This window comes from Pelophylax lessonae (genome assembly GCF_965119305.1).
Source record: "Pelophylax lessonae genome assembly, chromosome: 3".
Lineage (NCBI taxonomy): Eukaryota > Metazoa > Chordata > Amphibia > Anura > Ranidae > Pelophylax > Pelophylax lessonae.
This window is the reverse complement of record NC_138770.1, coordinates 637,154,485-637,175,908: the sequence shown is the minus strand read 5'-3', so window position 1 is coordinate 637,175,908 and position 21,424 is coordinate 637,154,485. Positions and strand designations below refer to the sequence as shown.

At 43.2% G+C, this 21,424-nt stretch overlaps 1 protein-coding gene across 1 annotated transcript in view; it reads left to right on the top strand.

The window, feature by feature from the left end:
- ABCG5 (ATP binding cassette subfamily G member 5) overlaps positions 1 to 21,424 on the top strand; it is a 61,269-nt gene that overhangs the window by 21,271 nt on the left and 18,574 nt on the right. The window contains exons 8-10 of the mRNA XM_082249841.1: positions 6,606 to 6,735; positions 11,864 to 12,077; positions 15,923 to 16,128. Of these exons, the coding sequence (XP_082105967.1) occupies positions 6,606 to 6,735; positions 11,864 to 12,077; positions 15,923 to 16,128 (550 nt within the window). The remainder of the gene's footprint in view (positions 1 to 6,605; positions 6,736 to 11,863; positions 12,078 to 15,922; positions 16,129 to 21,424) is intronic.

Sequence of the window (21,424 nt, the reverse complement as noted above, 5' to 3'; positions counted from 1 at the left end):
GGGTGACACAGAGAGAGGGTGACACAGAGAGAGGCGGGTGACAGAGAGAGAGAGGGGGGTAATAGAAAGAGAGAGGGGTGACAGAGAGAGGGGGTGACAGAGAGAGGGGGGTGGCAGAGAGAGAGGGTGACAGAGAGAGAGAGAGAGAGAGGGGGGTGACATAGAGAGAGAGAGGGGGTGACAGAGAGAGCGGGAGTGACAGAGAGAGAGAAGGTGACAGAGAGAGAGAGGGGGGTGACAGAGAGAGAGAGAGGGGGACAGAGAGAGAGGGGGGTTACAGAAAGTGAAAAAGGGTGACAGAGAGAAAGCGGGGGTGACAGAGAGAGAGAGGGTGACAGAAAACAGAGGGGGTGAGAGAGAGAGAGAGAAAGAGAGAGAGATGGGGGTGATAGAGAGGGGGTAACAGAAAGAGAGGGGGGTGACAGAGAGAGGGGGGGTGACAGAGAGAGAGAGAGAGGGGGGGTGACAGAGAGAGAGGGGTTGACAGAGAGAGAGAGAGGGGTTGACAGAGAGAGAGAGGGGGTGACAGAGAGAGAGGGGGGTGACAGAGAGAGGGGGTGACAGGGAGAGAGAGAGAGGGGGGTGACAGAGAGAGGGGGGTGACAGAGCGAGAGAGAGGGAGGGGTCTTGATGTCAGCAAGGCATTTGATACAGTTCCACATAATGATCTAATACAAAAGTTGTACAAGCTTAACTCTTGGGTGGTTCAGTGGATATGTAGTTGGCTAAAGGATAGATACCAGAATGTGGTTGTAAAGGGGGTTCACTCAAAACAGAGACCAGTTACTAGTGGTGTACCACAAGGCTCTGTTCTAGGTCCTAATAAATATAAAAAAAATGCAGCCCCAATAAATCAGTAATATAAAACAATAAAGTGAATCTAAACCAGATAGTAGACCACCTGTTTTAGAGGTAGGCCAGCTTTCCACTTTAAGAAACAAATCAGTGTTTAACCCTCAGAATACTGATAACAAGTTTATTGAAGTGTTTCGGATATATGGTATCAGAAGATTTGAAGAATTTAAAGATCCATAAGACCCCTTATCCTCATTGGATTAAAAGAGGCATAGCTTAGATCTAGAGAATGATAAGGATGTGGTTATACATCCAGTTGATAAGGGGGCTGGATTAGTGGTTATGAGCAAGGCCTACTATAGGGAAGAGATGGAAAGACAGTTGTCAGATGATGCAATCTATTAGCTGCTGAACAGGAACCCTACTGTTCAATTTAAAGGGTAATTGGCAAATTTAATAGAGAGAGATTTGAAAAAGGATATATTAAATAAAAAAGAGGCACAATATCTGAACCCCTCAGCATGTAGGATCCCCATTATTTATTTTTTACCTAAAATTCATAAAGATGCAGTCATACCCCCAGGCAGGCCCATTATCAATGGGATTGAATCAGTCTGTTCAAGACTTGGTCAATATATTGATTTTTTTCTACAATCTCTAGTGTCTCAAACAGAATTCGATACCAAGGACACGAAACATATTATCCAATGTCTTGAAAAATTGGTACCGAGAACTGTATATTGGCTTCTGCCAATGTAGGTAAATTATACATGATAATAGGGCACCAAGCCCTAAAATTGACTAAATGGGCCTTACAGAATTTAGAGTTAACCCATCAACATAAAAAGTTTTTGTTAAAATGTTTGGATTTCTGTCTTAAGCATAATTATTTTTGGTATGACCATTAGTATTATTTACAGGTGAGAGGTGTTGCTATGGGCTCAAGGTTTGCCCCGAATGTAGCGAACCTCTTTATGGCCTGTTGGGAAAATTAGGAAATTCTAAGAGAACGTTCAATGGAACTTCTATGTTAGAGATGACCTGTTGTTAGTAAAGAAATGGGATCTTGCATCCTTTACTAGATTTAAGGATAGGATGAACAGAATAAATAGGAACATTAAATTATCATGGACAGTTAGTGATCAACAGGTAGTGTTTCTTGATTTGGAAATTTTTAAGGAGCAAGGTAGGCTATATACTGTAATCATTTTAAACCTACTGATAGGAACTTCTTTAGATAGTTGCCACCATAAAACATGGCTATGCAATATTCCCAAAGGTCAGTTTATTCGGATACGAAGGAATTGTTCTAAGGAATCTGACGATTTAGTACAATCGAAAATTCTGGGGAACAGATTCCTGGAAAAAGGCTATGTTAAAGAGACAATTTATTTAGGTAAAAAGAGAGGTATGTGAAATGAATAAGGGATCTTTGTTAGCGGAAAATAAAAAATGAGAGGTCAACAATTTTGAATATACTGTAAGTTTATTATGGACTTAAATGTCCAGCATAAACAAGTGGAAAAAATTATTATTAGACATTGGGAGGTTTTGAAAAAGGATAGATTACCTGGTCCAGTTTTACCTGCCAAACCAAAATTTATTTACAAGAAAGCACCCACCCTTAAAGTTTGGGTAGCCCCAGGAGTCATATATGCTCATATGACAAGGAAGGACGCACTTTTCTCCTTTATCATGGGTTTTCATGCCTGTGGTAGATTCTCAGCATGCCGGCACGCAGTAGGTAATATTAAAAAAGAGGAAGGAATTTACATCTAGAAGTACTGGCAGAAAGTATAAGATTAAGGATCCTATTACTTGTGCCACTATGGGTGTTATCTATATGCTGGAGTGTGGATGTGGGCTCCAGTATATAGGACGTACATATAGAGTGTCAGGGTAGGTGAACATGTTAAAAATATAAAAAAGGGGACTATCACGCACAATGTTTCTAAACACTTTAAATTAGTTCATAACAAAGCTCAATTGCGATTTTGGGGGATAGAAAAAGTAGAGAGACATTGGAGTAGGAGAAAATCCTATTGGATTTTTGAGGCCAAAGTTTTGTCGACAAGGGGTTTAAATGTTGAGTTTGATCTGAACTGTTTTATTAGTGACAAATAAAAAAAATATATTTTTTCCTTAGGGGAATAATATTGTTGGGATATTATAAATAAAATAATAAATATTTTAAATATTTAAAAAATATTTTTTATTTAGTGTTTTACCATGTATCTTATATATATTTTTATATGTATTTTAAATAATTGTTATGTTCAATAATGGATCTATTTATTTAGGTATTAGTTGATTATTTACTGATGAGGCGACCAAGAAGGGGGTAGAAGTGGGAAGGCTCTATTTCTATTTTTATTCACAATTTCAATCTTCATTTTGTTGTTTATGAATTGTGCCTCTCATATTGGTGACTCCCTTCCTTTTGGTATTACTGCATCCGATGTTGAGAGCACCGGAATATGGTGTTGTGGGGGAGTGATCAGCTAATATAGGGGTGGGCATTGTTGTTATGATGAGGTACATAATGGATGGGATGTTTTGCTGGCTCCACCCCTGCTGACAAAGTCTTTGTTTGACGTAATGTGTATGGGGGCAGAGCTTGCCCATGGACTCCACACCTTGGTCAGTCTCATGCAAGCTGTAAAGAGGAGCCTGTTCTAGCCCGCACTGCTGAAGTGCCTTGATTGTAAGTGGATCTTGTATATTGTATGATCAAATAAATCATTTTACAGAGAGCACTAGAGGGTGTCTTCCTTGTTTTTCATATCCTTGTGTAGCACCCTACAAGGTAGGTGCTAGGTAAAAGCATAATGGGCTTTGGCTGTCTAACAGCAGGACCATGATTTTAAGCTGGGCTGTCATGTGTCCCAGGTGTGACTGCTGAGAGGGGAGTCTCCCCACTGGCTCCATGAGAGGATTCTCATTGGGCAGTGGAGGAAACCCAATCAGTGGCTCATTCAGGCCTGTATCTACCCCAGAAGGCAGATTCTGCCGCAGAGGATTCTGGGAGTGGGTATAAGTTTGAGGGGAATGCATGACGCAGCATCTTTGGCAGGAAGCAGAGTCCCAGGAGGGAGGGTACGGCTGTCTCTCCTCCTGTCAAAAGGATTGGGTGTCTCAGATGGCCGCCTGAGAGTCCAGAGAGAGAGCTGAGCTGAGCTGCCGAGAGGACCAGTGGAGATAGAAGGGTTCAGTTCCAGGAAAGCATGCCAAGTTCCCGAGTACTGTGAATTGCCCCTGAGGTTCTGCCTGAAGTGTAGAGGGGATCACTCTGGTGAAGGTCCCAGCGATCCAGGAGCCAGCTAGTGTTAAAAGGGGGTGCCTAGTGAAGAGGACCCTGAAGTTTTAGAGGGCGTGCCTAGTGAAGAGGACTCTGAAGTGTTAGAGGGGTTGCCTAGTGAAGAGGACCCTGAAGTGTAGAGGGGCTGCCAGCGGTTGGGCCCTGAAGAGTTAAGTGTACAGTGTGAAGTGTACAGTGTTAAGGGTTGCAGCAGCACAAGCAGTTACAAGGAGCTACCTCAGTCCGTGAAGGGCTGGAGGGAGCTGTTCACCAGACTTTTGAGCTAAACAGAGTGTCAGGAGTCAAATGACTTACAGTCCGGGATCTTCTGAGTTAATCTGAGGATTAAAGTCGAAGTTTCAGCCCAGTTCAGCAGAACAGAATCTTTAAGCTCCAGGAAGCGTTGGCCGGCATTCAGCTGGCGTCAAGACAGCGCTAACAGGCATTTTTCTGTACAGTGTCCCAGTTGAACCTAGTTGAGCCAGAGGAGTATCCCACTCATTCCCTTCTCCCACCCCCATTACTAAATAAACAAAACAAACCAAAGATGCCAGAATGGTCATTGTCTCAGTTCCCACACTTGGGTTTTCAACTTAAATGTGTTGGAAGTGTTACCGGTAACGATGGCAGGACCATATCAGGCCCCATGCCTGGAAATATTGCTACACTTGTTTATACTGTGGAGCTGTGTATCCCGGAGTAAAGAGGAGGAAGGAGAGGAGTGATGGTTTACCCTATCTGACACCTCTAGGTGTAAAGCGTGTTTGACTCATTGGAATATATGAGTCAGACATTAAGGTGAGCTGCGTGTGAGCACAGATTGGAGTGCACCTTATCACCTGTTTATGTGGATTGATGCACCAACTGTCTATTGGCACGGCACGGAGTGATTTTTATGTCTAGTGTCTTATGACACATGCTTTATATGGACTTTATTTAATGTGTGTTTATGCACTTAATTGTTGACACATATTTTATGGATTTTCACATGGTTATTTATTTATTTATCTATCACTTATTGTATTCCCATGCACAAGAGTATATAGGTTGATATTATTGATTATTATTGATATCATGAATTATTACTCAATATTCATTTAATTGTTTTATATTACTGATTTATTGGCGCTGCATTATTTTTATATTTATTGGCTCTTTTGTGTTGAGTGGAAAACACTATATGTAAGCTGCCATTGGGTTCAGTTCAGTATATTTTTTTCGGGATTGCTCTGATTTAATTACTTATTTTCTCTGTACTAGGTCCTGATCTATTTACTCTATATGCAAGTGATATAACTAAAGTTTTGTTAGGGAAGTTATGTATTTTTGCTGATGATACAAAGGCGTGTAATAAGAGTGGTATCCCTGGAGGTGTCTGTAACATGGAACATTAATTTGGTATTGCTAGAAGATTAGTCAAAGCAATGGAAACTACAGTTCAATGGTTCTAAGTCTAAAATAATGCGCATGGGGAAAAATAATATTTTGAGAGAGTACAACATTGGGGGTAAAGTGTTGGCCAGCAATATAGAGGGAAAACTATTTGGGGGTACTTATTTCAGATAATTGTAAAATAAGCAAACAGTGTGATCAGGCAGTGAGGAAAGCAAATAGTAAACTAGGGTGCATTGCTAGAGGGATTACCAGCAGGAGGAAAGAGGTCCTGATTCCTCTTTATAGATTTTTATAACACTAGAGGGATCACAAGCAGGATCAAGGAGGTCCTGATTCCTCTCTATAGATATTTAGTGAGACGTCATTTAGAATACTGTGTCCAGCTCTGGAGACCTCACTTACAGAAAGATATTGATAAAATAGAACGAGTCCAGAGACGGGTAACAAAAATGGTGAAAGGTTTGGGGGATAAAACATATCGAGAGCGACTTTGGGACTTAACATGCACAGCCTGGAGGAAAGAAGGGAAAGGTGAGACACGATTGAAACCTTTAAATACATCGAGGGGCTGAATAAGGTTCAGGAGGGCAGTATTTTTAATATGAAACCAAAATCAAGAAAACAGCACATGACCTTAAACTAACTGGAGGAAAATTCAAAACCAATCTTAAAAAGTAATATTTTACTGAAAGGGTAGTTGATGCTTGGAATAAACTTCCAGCAGGGGTAGTAAGCCAGTCAACAGTAAATGGCTAATGGCAAACATGGTTGGGACAAACAGATCTATACTTAGACAAAAAAAAGTGAATGAAAAAAAAAAACAAAACTAACAAGACATGTAAAAAACAAAAAAACAAAATGGGCAGACTAGTAAAAGGACTACTTTGTCTTTTTTCTGCCATCGCTTTTCTGTTTTTCTATATATTACATGAGACTGCTAGAAATCATTTCTATAGCAGGGCCATAGGGAAACAGATAATTGTCTGCAGTGGCCTGAGGGCTGCACAAAAAGTGCCAAAAGATCTTCTTTAAACATTTTAAAAATTAGAGGAGGCTACAACTTCACTCATCAATATTTTCTCTTTTTGATGAACATTTCTGATTTTTAATTGAACAGATTTTTGATAAGATTGCTATCATGAGTTGCGGAGAGCTTGTTTTCTGTGGTAACCCCCAAGAAATGATTACATTTTTTGACGACTGTGGATACGAGTGTCCAGAACACTCCAACCCATTTGATTTTTTCGGTAAGAACAAAGTTTATGTATTTATTTATATATTTTAACATGTATTTGTATAGCACAAGATTTTAACATAGAACATTTACCAATTTACATTTCACCTAGACTCGGGTCCACATTTCTTCACGGCCAACATAAGCTGTGACATTCAGAGACCTTATTCTTGTACAATAACCTTAAACTGGAGACTCCTGCGCTGGGATTTTTGTCTAGGAAGGTTAGTCTTTCCTGGGGAGGATTCTATCACAGAAGAGTTGAGAATGCAAACAAAGGTTTAAAAGGGACCTAGATTCAGGCATCCTTATCCTTTGAAACAGTTTGGCACAGTTCTGGATGGTGCAGCTCATTCATGTAGGCATTCTGCAGCTCCCCCTTTTTTTTTTTTTTTTTTTACTGAGGTCCACTTTTCATCCATTGTGCAGTACTGTGCAGTTACCATAGTAGTGGAGGTGTGAGATAGAACCAGGCCAACCCTTCAGCATCTAGACCTCCTAATGACACACTAAGACCTCATTCACATTTATAATCAGGAGGTGTTAAAAACATACAGCTGGGATGCATATTTCTCTGATGTTCATTGATGGACACAGCTCCTGATCTTCTTAACCATTGAGTCATACTGCCCCCTACAGGAGTACTATAGGCAGAAAAAAAGACTGACTACGCACATGGGCAGTTCCAGGAGGAATACTCCCCCTCTCTGCTATAGGTACTCAGTTTTGTTATAAGCAGTTTCAGAAGAAATACAACTCCACAGAGGGGTGGGCGCTGTGCCTTCAATGAACATCAGAGAAATAGATTTTACGGTAAGTCAAAAATCCCATTTTCTCTTTTGTTCATTGACGGACACAGCTCCTAAACTTCTTAACCATTAGGACGTCCCAAAACAGTGCCAAACATGGGGAGTGGGAACAGCAAGAAAAAGTTCCCAAGGTTCAACCGTAGCCAACCAGGTAACAGGATCTCAACCAAAAAAACAACTGGAGCCCACCTAAAAACTTTAAACTCCCAAAGAGGGAACAGGCCTTCTAAACAGCAGCCTACAAAACCTTGCAGCCAAAAGAAGCATCGGCAGATGTCAACACATCCACTTTTTGAAATTTTGTAAAAGTGTGCACCGACTACCAGGTGGCTGCTTTGCAAACCTGCATCACTGACGCCAGATGATGGAAGGCTCAAGAAGCACTGAGCACCTTGTAGAGTGCACCTTGAAAGGAAAAGGCCTGAGTCACCGCCTGTCTGATCCATCTTAAAATGGTCGCAGAAGAAGCGGACAGTCCTTTCCGAGTCCCATCCATGAGCACAAATAGTGACTTCCTAAAAGACTCCGTAGCTGTCAGGTACACCCGGAGTTCCTGGAACCACATCCAGGGCATGCAACCCCACTTCTCCAGGATGGTTCGGCCTGGGACACAGGGAAGGCAACACAATGCCTTCAATCAAATAGAAATCAGAGACAACCTTTGGAAGGAACGACGGACAGGGGCGAAGAACCACCTTATCTCTTTGGACCACCAAGGAAGGTGAACAACAAGATAACACCATCAATTCTGACAACCTGCGTCCAGAGGTGATTGCCAACAAAAAGCCCACCTTCTGGGACAGCATAAGCAGGGGAATCTCCCAAGGATTTTCAAAGGGAGGCTTCTGGAGAACTGAGAGCACCAAGTTGAGATCCCAAAGCAGTAATAGAGACCGCACTGGAGGAGCCAAGTGTCGAACCCTCTGAAGAAAGGTACGCACCAGGGAGTGTGTGGCCAAAGGTCATTGAACGAAGACTGCTAAGGTTGACACCTGGCCCTTGATGGTGCTCAAAGCCAATGTCTGCCCAACCCCTCTGTTGAAGAAAGGTCAAGACCCGAGCCACCGAGAAAGAGCAAGAGTGAACCCCAAGAGACTCACACCACAAAATGTATGTTTTCCTTGTACGATAGTAGATCTTCCTAGAAGTAGACTTCCTGGCTTTTAACAGCATTGGAATCAGAACATGTACAATCCCCCCTTGAAGTACCAGGTCTTGCACTGTCCCAATGAGAGCCTGTAGACCCTCCAGGGACAGGCGCACAATGGATGGAAAGAATCTTTCCGGAGGGTAAGAACAAAACTCGATCTTGTAGCTGGACCGTATGACTTTGTGGACCCACTTGTCTTGTACCAAGGAAGTCCATGGGTCTGGGAACCAGCGAAGACGTCCCCCCACCCCAGGTACGGGTGAGGGCACACCTTCATGCTAAAGGAGCCTTGTCCACAGCTCTGGAGAATCCCGCTCTCGATTTTCCAGACCATGGTAGCTTGGATCCTCCCGAGGAGGCTTTTAAAGGCTTTGATCCCTTGTTGGCCGACCCTGAGGGACGACAAAACCTCTTGTGAGCCGAGAAGGACAGGCCACATCTACGACGAGGCTCCTTACCCTTACTAGCCTGCGGAAGAAAGGTACACTTCCCCACTGTGAGACCCTTAATGATGTCATCCAGGGTAGCTCCAAACAGGTGATCTCCTTGAAAAGGGAGATCAGTTAAGGCCTTTTTTAAAGTCTGGTCCGCAGACCAACATTTGAGCCAATAAAACATGACAAAGGACAACTGCCGAAACAGACAGTCTGGCAATCAGGGGAGCCACATCCAAAGAGGCATCACAGATAAACTTCAGCCCCCGAACCAACTTGTCCACCAGCTCAGCAAAGGTGGGGGGGGGGGGTGGGGCTGCTCTCCCTCCAAGTCATGGCGTAAAAGTTTAGAACAACTCAGTCAGAGTTTGTGACACCAGGGCAATAGTGAATATCGGCCTAAGTGCTGAACCAACAACTATGAACATATTACAAGCAACAGCTTCCGCCTTCATGTCAGCCAGATCCCCTTAAGGCCGGAGACTCTTCAACCGGAGTCATGGTTGCCTTGTTCAATCTGGAAACTGGGGGGTCCACCACCGGTGGAACAGTCCACTTTTCAAGAAGAGACTCTTCTAAAGGGTACCTTATTGCAAATGTTTTGGACGTCCCCAGTCTTTTGCGACAATCTTGTCAAAATAGGAGGGGAAGGGGAACACCTTTGTCACTCTAGACGGTTTGTGAGTGCCAAAGGGAACCAGTGCATCTGTCGCAGCTTCAGCTGCATACTCCATTCTTAGGTCTCGCGCACAGACACAATCAGTGCATCCACCAGCTCCTTTTCATGTGCGGCTACAGAAGTGGAGGAATCATCCTCCCTATCTGAGAATTTAGGACGCATGGTTGCAGACCCCGCAGGGTGAGCCACGTCCACGCCGGCTGAATAAGATTCAGGACCTGAAGAGACAGATGAGGCAGGGGAAGGTGGGGGGCACTTTTTGCTAGCCCGGCACCCAAAAGCTACCTCCACCAGGGACACAAAGGACTCCAGGACAGCTGTCAGAGCATCAATAAATGGTTGGGACCCGGAGTGCCTCCCAAAATCTGAGAGGGGTCAGGTGGGGAAACATGCTCCAAGGACTCCATGAGCAAGTAGGGGGACCCCCACAAAAAGTGCAAAACACTGCTAAGGGACACCGCCACCGTGCTGGCTGCACCATCTGGTCGCCAGCAACAGAGAACCCTTTGATCCTGCAGCTGAGAGAGAGAGGACCCCACCAGACTCACCAACCCACGGAATCCGCATTGGCAGCACCAGGGTAAACTGCACTCTACATGCGGCATCCAGGGAAAGAAGAGACCCAGAAGTCCGCACCAGGAGATAAGGAGGGGCTCCCACAGCCGAAATCACTGCCAGAAAGGCTCCACTGTCATGGCTGCTGCTATTTTCAATGCCAGACTATTGCAAAATGGCTCCTAGACTACAAAAGCATTGTCGTCGTGTATTACAGAATACAGGCCACAAAAAAAATGGCGGCCCCGTGTGGCACCATGAGGCTCTCAGGGACCCAGGAGGGATCCCTAGGCCTAAGGCAAGGCAAAGAAAAGAAGGGGGCATGGAAGGAGCCCCCACTAGGTACACCACAGCGGATCACCCCATCACTAGCACAGCACCCTGCCCCAGCTGGTAGGCCAGACCGCCACACTACCCAAAGTATAGGGGGAGAGGGTGGATGGGGGGAGGCTAGATGACCTACAGGGCCCCTAACAGGAAGGAGGGGAACCCAGGGGTCTGATTGTTCCATGGAGGGGCCACGTCCACCCCAAAACCCTTCAGGGGGAGAGGGGGGGCAGCTACTTACCATACCAGGAACTAGGCGGGCACCACTCCAGACAGAACCTTCTCTGCATCGAAATGGGGGGCTGTCAGCCAGGAGAAACGCTGCGACCCAGGCCGAGACCTGGTCGTATGCGACCTCGCAAGGCGTTTAACCTGCAGGCCAGCCCAGGTCTGGTGGGGCTATGTGGCAGCCAACCTAGCGTGGAGCTAAGGTCTGCATGCGCTCGCTGGTGGTGACTGGGTGACCACTGGATCTAGATTATCCAGCCCGTCGCCCAGTCTGGCAGTTGATTGTAGATCTCGCAGAAAAAAATAGAAAAATCTATCTAAAGGGAAAAAAATTGCCAGGACCAAAGATCCCAGCACAGAACTAGGTCCTTACTCCTGACTAGGTAGAAAAAAAACTACCTATAGCAGAGAGGAGGAGTATACCTCATAGGTGTGGTCAGTCTTTTTTTCTGCCTACAGTACTCCTGTAGGGGGCAGTATAACCCGATGTTTAAGAAGATCAGGAACTGTGTATGTTAAATAACATCTGATAAAAGAATTTTACGGTAAGTCAAAAATCCCATTTGTTTTTTCATTTTAGATAGAGTAAGGGAGGATTATAACCCCCATCTGTGTCCCATTGCAGAGATTTCCCTTTACTTGCTGTCACATAGCCACCCAGGAAGTGAGAGAAAATCCCTGCAAATTTGCATAGCCAAACTTCCTGTTTGGCTATGTGGTAGGATGTAAAGGGAAATCTCTGCAATGGGAAACAAATGGCAAAATAAATTCTGACAGGGGTTATAACCCTTCCTTACTCTATCTAAAATGAAAAAATACGTTTTTAGATCCACTTTAAGTCTGAGTTTAAGAAGCAGATTCACAGGAACTTACTGGAAGTCCAGAGCAGAAAGCTTCTATGTGTTTTCAGGTGAGCCCTGCTGTTGTTCTACATATAATTGTCTTTATTCTATCTCCAGTGGACCTTACGTCTGTTGACACCAGAACCAAAGAGCGTGAAATGGAGACATATGGCAGAGTACACACCATAGCCGAAGCCTACAGAGACTCCAATCAGTTTCAGAACACCTTGGAACTTATCGAAGCATCAAAGATGTCTAAAGTGAAGCAGAGCATCCCATTCAAAAAAAAGGAAGCCCCAAGCGAGTTGTCAAAACTTTTTGTTTTGCTCAGGTGAGAATGACATGGCTACTTGTAGAGTGTCCGGAGGTGAGGTTTCCTGCTTAGTAAAAGCCACAAGTTACAGACCCCTCTAATATGGCTTCTTTAGGTCTGTATGATGTGATCAGAGGACATTTGCTTACACAGCAAAGTGGCCATTGGAAGCTTTTTCCATTCAATCCAAAAGTTTGGTGAATATTTTCCAGTGGGCAATTACTGGACATTAAAATATAACTAAAGATTAAACTTTTTTAATTTTAGATAGAGTGAACAAGGTTTTACACACTTGTCAGACTTGTATATGAAAAAGGGAGATATAACTGTGCTAACTAATAAATACCAGCAGCAACTTAATTTGTGACAAACAAAAATATAGATGTAAAGGGCTAAGTTGCGCTAATTTGTGCTATATCGACAAGCGATCATCAAACAAAGCACAATGATTGATAAACACTTAAATGTCCTCAATGATATCAAAACATGTTATCCAGGTGACAGACACAGTCCAAATTCCAGAATCCCAGGGTCAGATGAATAAATCAGCATTCATATAGTCTCCTTACCAGAAAACTGAATAGAGTTCGCCCAAAAACTCAAATGAAGTTGAATCAACCAGCCTCAGATCAATGTGCTCAAATGTCCTCTCATTAGCAGATGGCGATCATATGTGGGAGAAAAATAGAGACTCCATAGCATAATATTGTTATGTACTCATATGTCACCCTGAGAAGTGCACACCATCACCAGAGCCAGATGACAGATATAGTAAAGCACCGACACCCTTGAGTCCCAAATGCTTACCAGATAATAGATGTAAATGGTGAAATAAAGAAAGGAAGTGGCACACAAAGAACCTCTCCCAACACCGCTGCCTCTTACCGGATCCTAATGGGTTAAAGCCAAACAATCCCTTAGGCGATCCTCAGAGCAGATGACACTGGAATGATCACTCCTGAACTGACTCCAATAGTGACTCCAGAGCAGTGCAGTATGTAAAACAAAAGGCGCGATATAGTGTAATACCACCACACTTTATTGTAGAAACAAAAGACAGCAACTTACAAAAATTAGAAGAGTCAAAGCAAGGATTGAAGTAAGCCGCCGGCCGGTCGGCTTCTCCGCCCGTCCTCTCCACTAGCGTCCGCACAAGCAGGTGACGTCAGCTCGGTCGCGGCGTGCTGACGTCACCTGCTTGTGCAGACGCTAGTGGAGAGGACGGGCGGAGAAGCCGACCGGCCGGCGGCTTACTTCAATCCTTGCTTTGACTCTTCTAATTTTTGTAAGTTGCTGTCTTTTGTTTCTACAATAAAGTGTGGTGGTATTACACTATATCGCGCCTTTTGTTTTACATACTGCACTGCTCTGGAGTTACTATTGGAGTCAGTTCAGGAGTGATCATTCCAGTGTCATCTGCTCTGAGGATCGCCTAAGGGATTGTTTGGCTTTAACCCATTAGGATCCGGTAAGAGGCAGCGGTGTTGGGAGAGGTTCTTTGTGTGCCACTTCCTTTCTTTATTTCACCATTTACATCTATTATCTGGTAAGCATTTGGGACTCAAGGGTGTCGGTGCTTTACTATATCTGTCATCTGGCTCTGGTGATGGTGTGCACTTCTCAGGGTGACATATGAGTACATAACAATATTATGCTATGGAGTCTCTATTTTTCTCCCACATATGATTGCCATCTGCTAATGAGAGGACATTTGAGCACATTGATCTGAGGCTGGTTGATTCAACTTCATTTGAGTTTTTGGGCGAACTCTATTCAGTTTTCTGGTAAGGAGACTATATGAATGCTGATTTATTCATCTGACCCTGGGATTCTGGAATTTGGACTGTGTCTGTCACCTGGATAACATGTTTTGATATCATTGAGGACATTTAAGTGTTTATCAATCATTGTGCTTTGTTTGATGATCGCTTGTCGATATAGCACAAATTAGCGCAACTTAGCCCTTTACAGACTTGTATATGCCCCCAAAAGGGAGATTCACCCTCTCTATTTGTCATGTTTACCGTTATAATAAAAGTAAAAGAAATCCAAAATTTTGGGTTGTCCACAGGACCGTAAAAAAGGGGAAATCTTTCAATGAGGACAATAGTTGTGGTGACAACCAGGGATTCCCTTACATTGAAATGATTTCCACTCACTTCCTGTTTTAGCTATGGCAGAGGAAGTAAAGGGAAATCTCCGCAATGGGACACAGATGGCAAAAAAAAAAAAAAACTGATAGGGGTTACAACCCTCCCTTACTGTATCCAAAATATTAATTAAAAAAATAATTGCCTACATTACTAGTTTAAGTGATTCTACTTCCTCACCTATCAATATTTCAGACAAACTTCTAAAGCTGCTGCATACAGCTTCTGGTTATGTTAAAGTCTGTTTAAGGTCAAAACATTTTTTTTTTAGATGTAGATAATGTTCACACATTAAAACCTCGAACAGGTTTTTAATACTATCTGGATCCCTACTGGAAAGACTCTACCCTTCTTTTTCTCATGGTGATCATTGACAGAAAATGATAGGTAAGCCAATGTTTTACAGTTTTCACCAGAACATGAATAGAGGTGGAAAATTGCCCAACGGTGACACCTATTTCAATGTCAAATAGTCAATAGGGATTCCCTCACTTTAGAGAGATTTCCTTTACTTCCTACTGGGTCTCCAGGACAGGGATGAAGAGAAATCTCCCCACTGGGACACAGACAGAATTAAAAAATGACCACTACTCTATCAAAAACTAAATCCAATCCAAAAACATTTTAGCTTTTTGATATACATCAATACAATGAATGAATGCCCTATTATTGGTGATAATATTTATTCCTTTCATATATGATGGGGACTTATTGTTCAGCAATGGGTGTGACATGAGGTGATAACTGAAGGAAAGTAGTAGCCTCTGTATGATTGTATGATTTCATAGCAAATGCAAGATTTTGGCCACCTTTTCACCTTCCATTCTGGTAGGGTTGAAGGTAGGTACAAGTTTGCCTCCAGCCTGTAGGTGGCACTGTGCCATTGTTACAGGGGGAGAGAAGTCTGATAAGGGAATTGTCACCTTATGTCTCTGACTCAGAGAAGCCACCTGCCTGATTGGGTGCTGAAGTCTCTTGAGATTTCAAGGTAAACCTTATAAATAGGGTCTCCAGTGTCATTCAGGAGAAGAGCACCTGTTGTAAGTGGTAGGTCAGGGACAGATACTCACTCACTATGGAAAGAAATCAGCACAGGGAGAGGTTCCTGGCTAGTAGGGTCAAAATAGGGACAATGCCTGCAGCAAAAAAAAACTACTATGTACCCAGAATAGTCAAGTGAGGCTCTTCCTAGCAGCGTTAGAGTGCAATCCCGATACGCTACAAACTATAAACCAGTGGGAGCCATCCTCCAGTAATACAGGCCAGAGTCTGATAACACCATGTAAATACATACACTTCTATAGCCTTATAACAGGGTCCTCAAGACTTGTCAACATCTATTATCACTAAACTGTATATTGGACTGTGTGTGATCTTTCCCTGACTGGGTACCCTCGGCCGAGGGCCTGCCTACAGGTTGCATTGCTGCACGTTACTATGTGTTGTGTTGAGGCAGCCCTTTCATTTGAATGGGCTGCCAATACATAAAAATTAACAAAAACACTGCACCTTTTTCAGATGCATCGCATGTCAATGCAATACTGTGCGTTGCAATGCCCTGCAATGTAGGTGCATTCATTTGTTTGGGGGGCGTTGAAAATAGATGGCACAAGAACGCACCAACACATGTATTATGTGTTGCCATGTGTTACAATAATAGGAATTTACAGAATTTCCCTGTTTTTACCTTACATTTATTTGATCCTTTTATAGGAGAACACTAAGAAATCTTTCTAGGAACAAGTCTGGGATCATTATGAGGCTCTCTCAGAATTTGATATTTGGCCTCTTCATCGCTTTTTTCCTCATTCGCTTAAAGAATGATGTGTTGGATGGAGCCATACAGGACAGAGTTGGGGTCTTTTACCAGTGTCTGGGTGGGACATCATACACCGGACTCCTTAATGCTGTGGCTTTATGTAAGTACTAAATGCTTAGAATTTACCTGGACATACCTTATCTAATCTCAGCAAACAATTGAAAAATGTACACTGATGTTTTGTTAGGCTTGGTTTACCATACAGGTGCTACCGAGTGTAGGCATGTTTCCATGTGTTGTGTGTAGGGCAACCTATTGATTTCAATGGGCTACCCTACACCCGGGAAACGTGGAAAAGAAGTCCTTGACTCTTTTCCAAAGCACACCACATTGAACCACATGGTCCTGTGGCACCATCAAGTTTGACACACGCGTTTGCAGATGCATGGGGGTGGCATCAACAATTAATGACACTGCTGTGCATCTGCTAAAGGGCAGTGCGTTTCTGTAAGTGTCAGGAAAGTGGGGATGTTGCGTGCTCTCGACATGCATAGATATGAACCTGCCCAAGATCAGATTTCTGCTATATCATCTCTCTAAGGTGTCTAACACCTCAGAGAGATGGTTTTGCAGAAATCTGATCATGGTATTATCTGGTCAGCCTCCCAGCAACAAGTATAATTCTAAGAAGAAGTTTGGTTCCTCAGGCCAAAAAGGAAAAAGTGGGATTTTATAGGCAAGTTTAAATATTATTCATTTTATTAAGAAGGATTACATATCAAGGTAAAAAAACAACAAAAGAGTAACATTGGTTACATAGGTAATAGGTATTCCACAGTATTACACAGTAGGTAATTTATGAACCATTTTACTTATTAAATGGTGATTCCTGGTTGTAGAACTAGGGTTCCGACGCGTTTCGGCATATATTGCCTTTGTCAAGGAAAAAACATCACCATTTGCTATAAAGTGAAAAAGTGAAAAAAACATAAAATTAGTGACTTGTTGTGAGAAATATATCAAAGCAAAACAAATAAACATCGTTTTTTCTTTTTGTGTACCTAGACTTCAGGAACATCTGTGCCCATGGGGAAGTGGGGGGAAAAAGAAGAGTTCAGGTCCTATGCCCCCCAAAGCTTGTTACTGGATCCTTGAGCCTATTGGTTTGAAAAAAGGGGGAGTGGGTTGGTTTGATGCAGGCATGAGTCATTTAGTGCCATGTTTAAGCTAATAAATTAGGATATCCCAAAATTTACCTCAAGTACACGATTAATTCCTCTTGGGGATGAGTAGAGTCCTGGGGTATGTGGGAAAACCCAGGCTTCTATGTGTAGCCACGGGTACTCCTGGTTTCCCTGGGAGAGTGGATAAAATTCCGGTATGTAAGGCGTGTACATAAAAGAGGCCTAGAGGTACAGTGGGTATGAGGCTGCACTTACGTTTGGAAAGGGGGAAAAAGGGGGAAAAGGACACTGGTATCCTCCAATTGGTCCCAGAGGTGTAAGCATGTGATCCTATATGAAAATAATGATATATAATATATAATATATAATAAAGGGAGGAGAGAGGGAATTGCCGAAATAATAATGTAATAAGGCTTACTGGAAGTTTTGAAGGAGAAGTCCTTAGGTTTGACAAATTCCGAGATCAGTGGAGGGATCTGACCCTCTTACCGAGGATGCAGGGTCACTGAATTTCTGTCTAGCAGAAAAAATACATCATTTAGTGTAATATGGGTGATATTTGGGTTTGGCCAGCAGGTGGCGCTGTGCCACAATTTGGCAACTTACTTTATAGGTGCTTGTCCTCTGCCACAGAAATATGGAACTCTGTCTGACAGAAGGAAGGAAAAGGATAACTAGTTTTGGTAAGTAAAAAATATTTTTAAGAGTGGCCAACAGATGGCGCTGTGATGTATCACAGCGCCATCTGTTGGCCACTCTTAAAAATATTTTTTACTTACCAAAACTAGTTATCCTTTTCCTTCCTTCTGTCAGACAGAGTTCCATATTTCTGTGGCAGAGGACAAGCACCTATAAAGTAAGTTGCCAAATTGTGGCACAGCGCCACCTGCTGGCCAAACCCAAATATCACCCATATTACACTAAATGATGTATTTTTTCTGCTAGACAGAAATTCAGTGACCCTGCATCCTCGGTAAGAGGGTCAGATCCCTCCACTGATCTCGGAATTTGTCAAACCTAAGGACTTCTCCTTCAAAACTTCCAGTAAGCCTTATTACATTATTATTTCGGCAATTCCCTCTCTCCTCCCTTTATTATATATTATATATTATATATCATTATTTTCATATAGGATCACATGCTTACACCTCTGGGACCAATTGGAGGATACCAGTGTCCTTTTCCCCCTTTTTCCCCCTTTCCAAACGTAAGTGCAGCCTCATACCCACTGTACCTCTAGGCCTCTTTTATGTACACGCCTTACATACCGGAATTTTATCCACTCTCCCAGGGAAACCAGGAGTACCCGTGGCTACACATAGAAGCCTGGGTTTTCCCACATACCCCAGGACTCTACTCATCCCCAAGAGGAATTAATCGTGTACTTGAGGTAAATTTTGGGATATCCTAATTTATTAGCTTAAACATGGCACTAAATGACTCATGCCTGCATCAAACCAACCCACTCCCCCTTTTTTCAAACCAATAGGCTCAAGGATCCAGTAACAAGCTTTGGGGGGCATAGGACCTGAACTCTTCTTTTTCCCCCCACTTCCCCATGGGCACAGATGTTCCTGAAGTCTAGGTACACAAAAAGAAAAAACGATGTTTATTTGTTTTGCTTTGATATATTTCTCACAACAAGTCACTAATTTTATGTTTTTTTCACTTTTTCACTTTATAGCAAATGGTGATGTTTTTTCCTTGACAAAGGCAATATATGCCGAAACGCGTCGGAACCCTAGTTCTACAACCAGGAATCACCATTTAATAAGTAAAATGGTTCATAAATTACCTACTGTGTAATACTGTGGAATACCTATTACCTATGTAACCAATGTTACTCTTTTGTTGTTTTTTTACCTTGATATGTAATCCTTCTTAATAAAATGAATAATATTTAAACTTGCCTATAAAATCCCACTTTTTCCTTTTTGGCCTGAGGAACCAAACTTCTTCTTCGAATTATCACAGGGATGATGGCAACAAATCCATCTCAGTTTTTATATCTCTAGAAAACCACCCCCGACAAGTATAATTCTATGCTGCCATACTTATCCCAAACATATAATGTACTTTAAAAGTGGATCTGAACTCAAAAAGTAAAAGGATTGGCTATGTTATGGGGAACCAAAATAAAGTGCATATAAATCATAGACATCCTAATCAATATACACAGGCAGCGCTATGACCTTAGTATCTACGGTCTTAATAGAAAGTCTCTGAATGGTGTGATAGACACATACACAAAGAGAAAGAGTCCAATATTGAAAAAAATCAATCGTTGGCAAAGTTCATGCGGGATCCCAGTGTGGGGTATATCTCCGATATGGAAACACAGCTGACTCTATGTCCCGCCACCACACCTCGTGCAAACACCCAAATTGGATACTCTTACCAGATCCCGCTAACAGGAGAGCCTCTACATATATTGCTGACACGTCTGGACCATCCCGATATCCCAGCTCTGAGAGCCCTGCTCGCGGCTAGAATCTCCTCATAGAACGTGGTGCATGGGAGGGAGTAAAAAATAAGCCCATAGAAAAGTACCGTTTGGATACAAATGCACCTCTTTATTAATTAGATTCTCCCGTTCACCCATTACACTCACATTTCAATTGAATAAAAAGCACATAGTATAAATGCTGGCACTGCGGACTCCGCCGGTCGCTTACAGGTCCTCCGTGCACTCGTTCCGGAAGTTGCCGATCTGTAGTGAAGCTGCCGTACAGCATGCCGTTGCCAAGGTGACCACGCAAGTCACCCCCCTAACGCGTTTCGTCAGAGGACTTCAACGGGGAACATTTAAAAGTTTACTTGTACATATGCAAAAAAATTGTCTTTTTGCTTGAATTCCTTCTGAAAAATAGCAGTACATTTTCAGGTATGTTAGCGTGCCTAGGCACTTCTGTACCTACAACCTCATAGTAGTTTAACTGCAGAGTGAGATCATCTAAGGCACTGCTGCTAGACTGCTAGTTTCACAAGATTTGCTGTGAGATTGGTGATTTCACTACTGGGTTGCTCACCATTCTCCTTGCTGGAGGCTCTGACATAAGGAAGCAAAGCCTTGCCTCTACCAAGGTGTTAACCTCCACTTAGAGACACAGAACAGAACAAGTAATGGAAGTCAGTAATAAGTCAGTACGGGAGAAAAGGTTAGCTGCAGGAAAACCACAGGCAATACCCGAAACTAGTCCTTAGTTTTAAAGTTTTATCCTTAATTTCCTGGTACAACAATTGCACAGGGTGTCCAAATATGACTATGCAGTCCAGGTGGCACCAGAGACTGGTGTTATTAAGGGCCGCACACACGAGCCAAATATTGGGCAGCATCGGTTGGTTTAATAGAAACCGGCCAACATTCGGCCCATGTGTATGGCAGCCGGTCCGAACATTCGGCTACTGTCGAAGGGGCATGATCAAAAAAGGTCTGCTGATTGGCACCCAATCAGCGGACTAAGCCAATGGCTGAGATCGCTGACTGGTGTGTTCTGGTGAGGGGGCCGCCCCCCTGTCAGAACACAGTAACTCAGCAGGCGAGATCGATGTACTAACATTGGATAGTTAGTACAGCGGCTCCTCCCAAGCTCTTCAGTTTTTTTTTATTCAGCCCGCTGAGCTGAAGGAAAAGAAAAACTGCTAGTGTGTACACGGCTTTAGTAATCATCGGTCAGTAACATGGCTGGACTGGTCCTGAGTTAGGTCACTTGTTGAAGGGTAGGGCTGTTACTCAGGTCTGCCAGCACAGAGCACAAGAGTGGGAGTGCAGGAACAGCATTTTTACTGAGATAAACTGAGAAGGTATTTTAAAGAAGCAGTATGACCAAATCTCTTTTGCCCCTACTTCTCCTGTGGGTCGTAGGAGTGCACTTAGTTCTGCACTCCTGTGACCCAGACTTAGGTGACAGTGGGCTAAAGTCCGCTGTTGGTTGACATCACAGAGCCAGTCTAGGATCTGCAGGGATCCTGTCAATAATGTCAGGATCCACCCAGATGTCTGGTCAGGCAGCTGGCCCAGCCTGTCAGTGCTCCATTGAGAGCCTAAACCAGCCACTCCCAACCCCACCCCAGCTTGGCGCTCCAGTGAGCCCTGAAGGGGCAGATCACAGAGCCGATGACTGACAGTCACCACTCTGTGCTCAGAGCGGATCTAAGAACTGAGTGATCAGTCTTTTATTGCTCAGTTCTCTTTGTAGAGATGGCAGGGGACAGCTGCAGCATTGAATCAATGCTGAAGCCACCCAGGTAAGTATGTATTGTTTGTTTTTT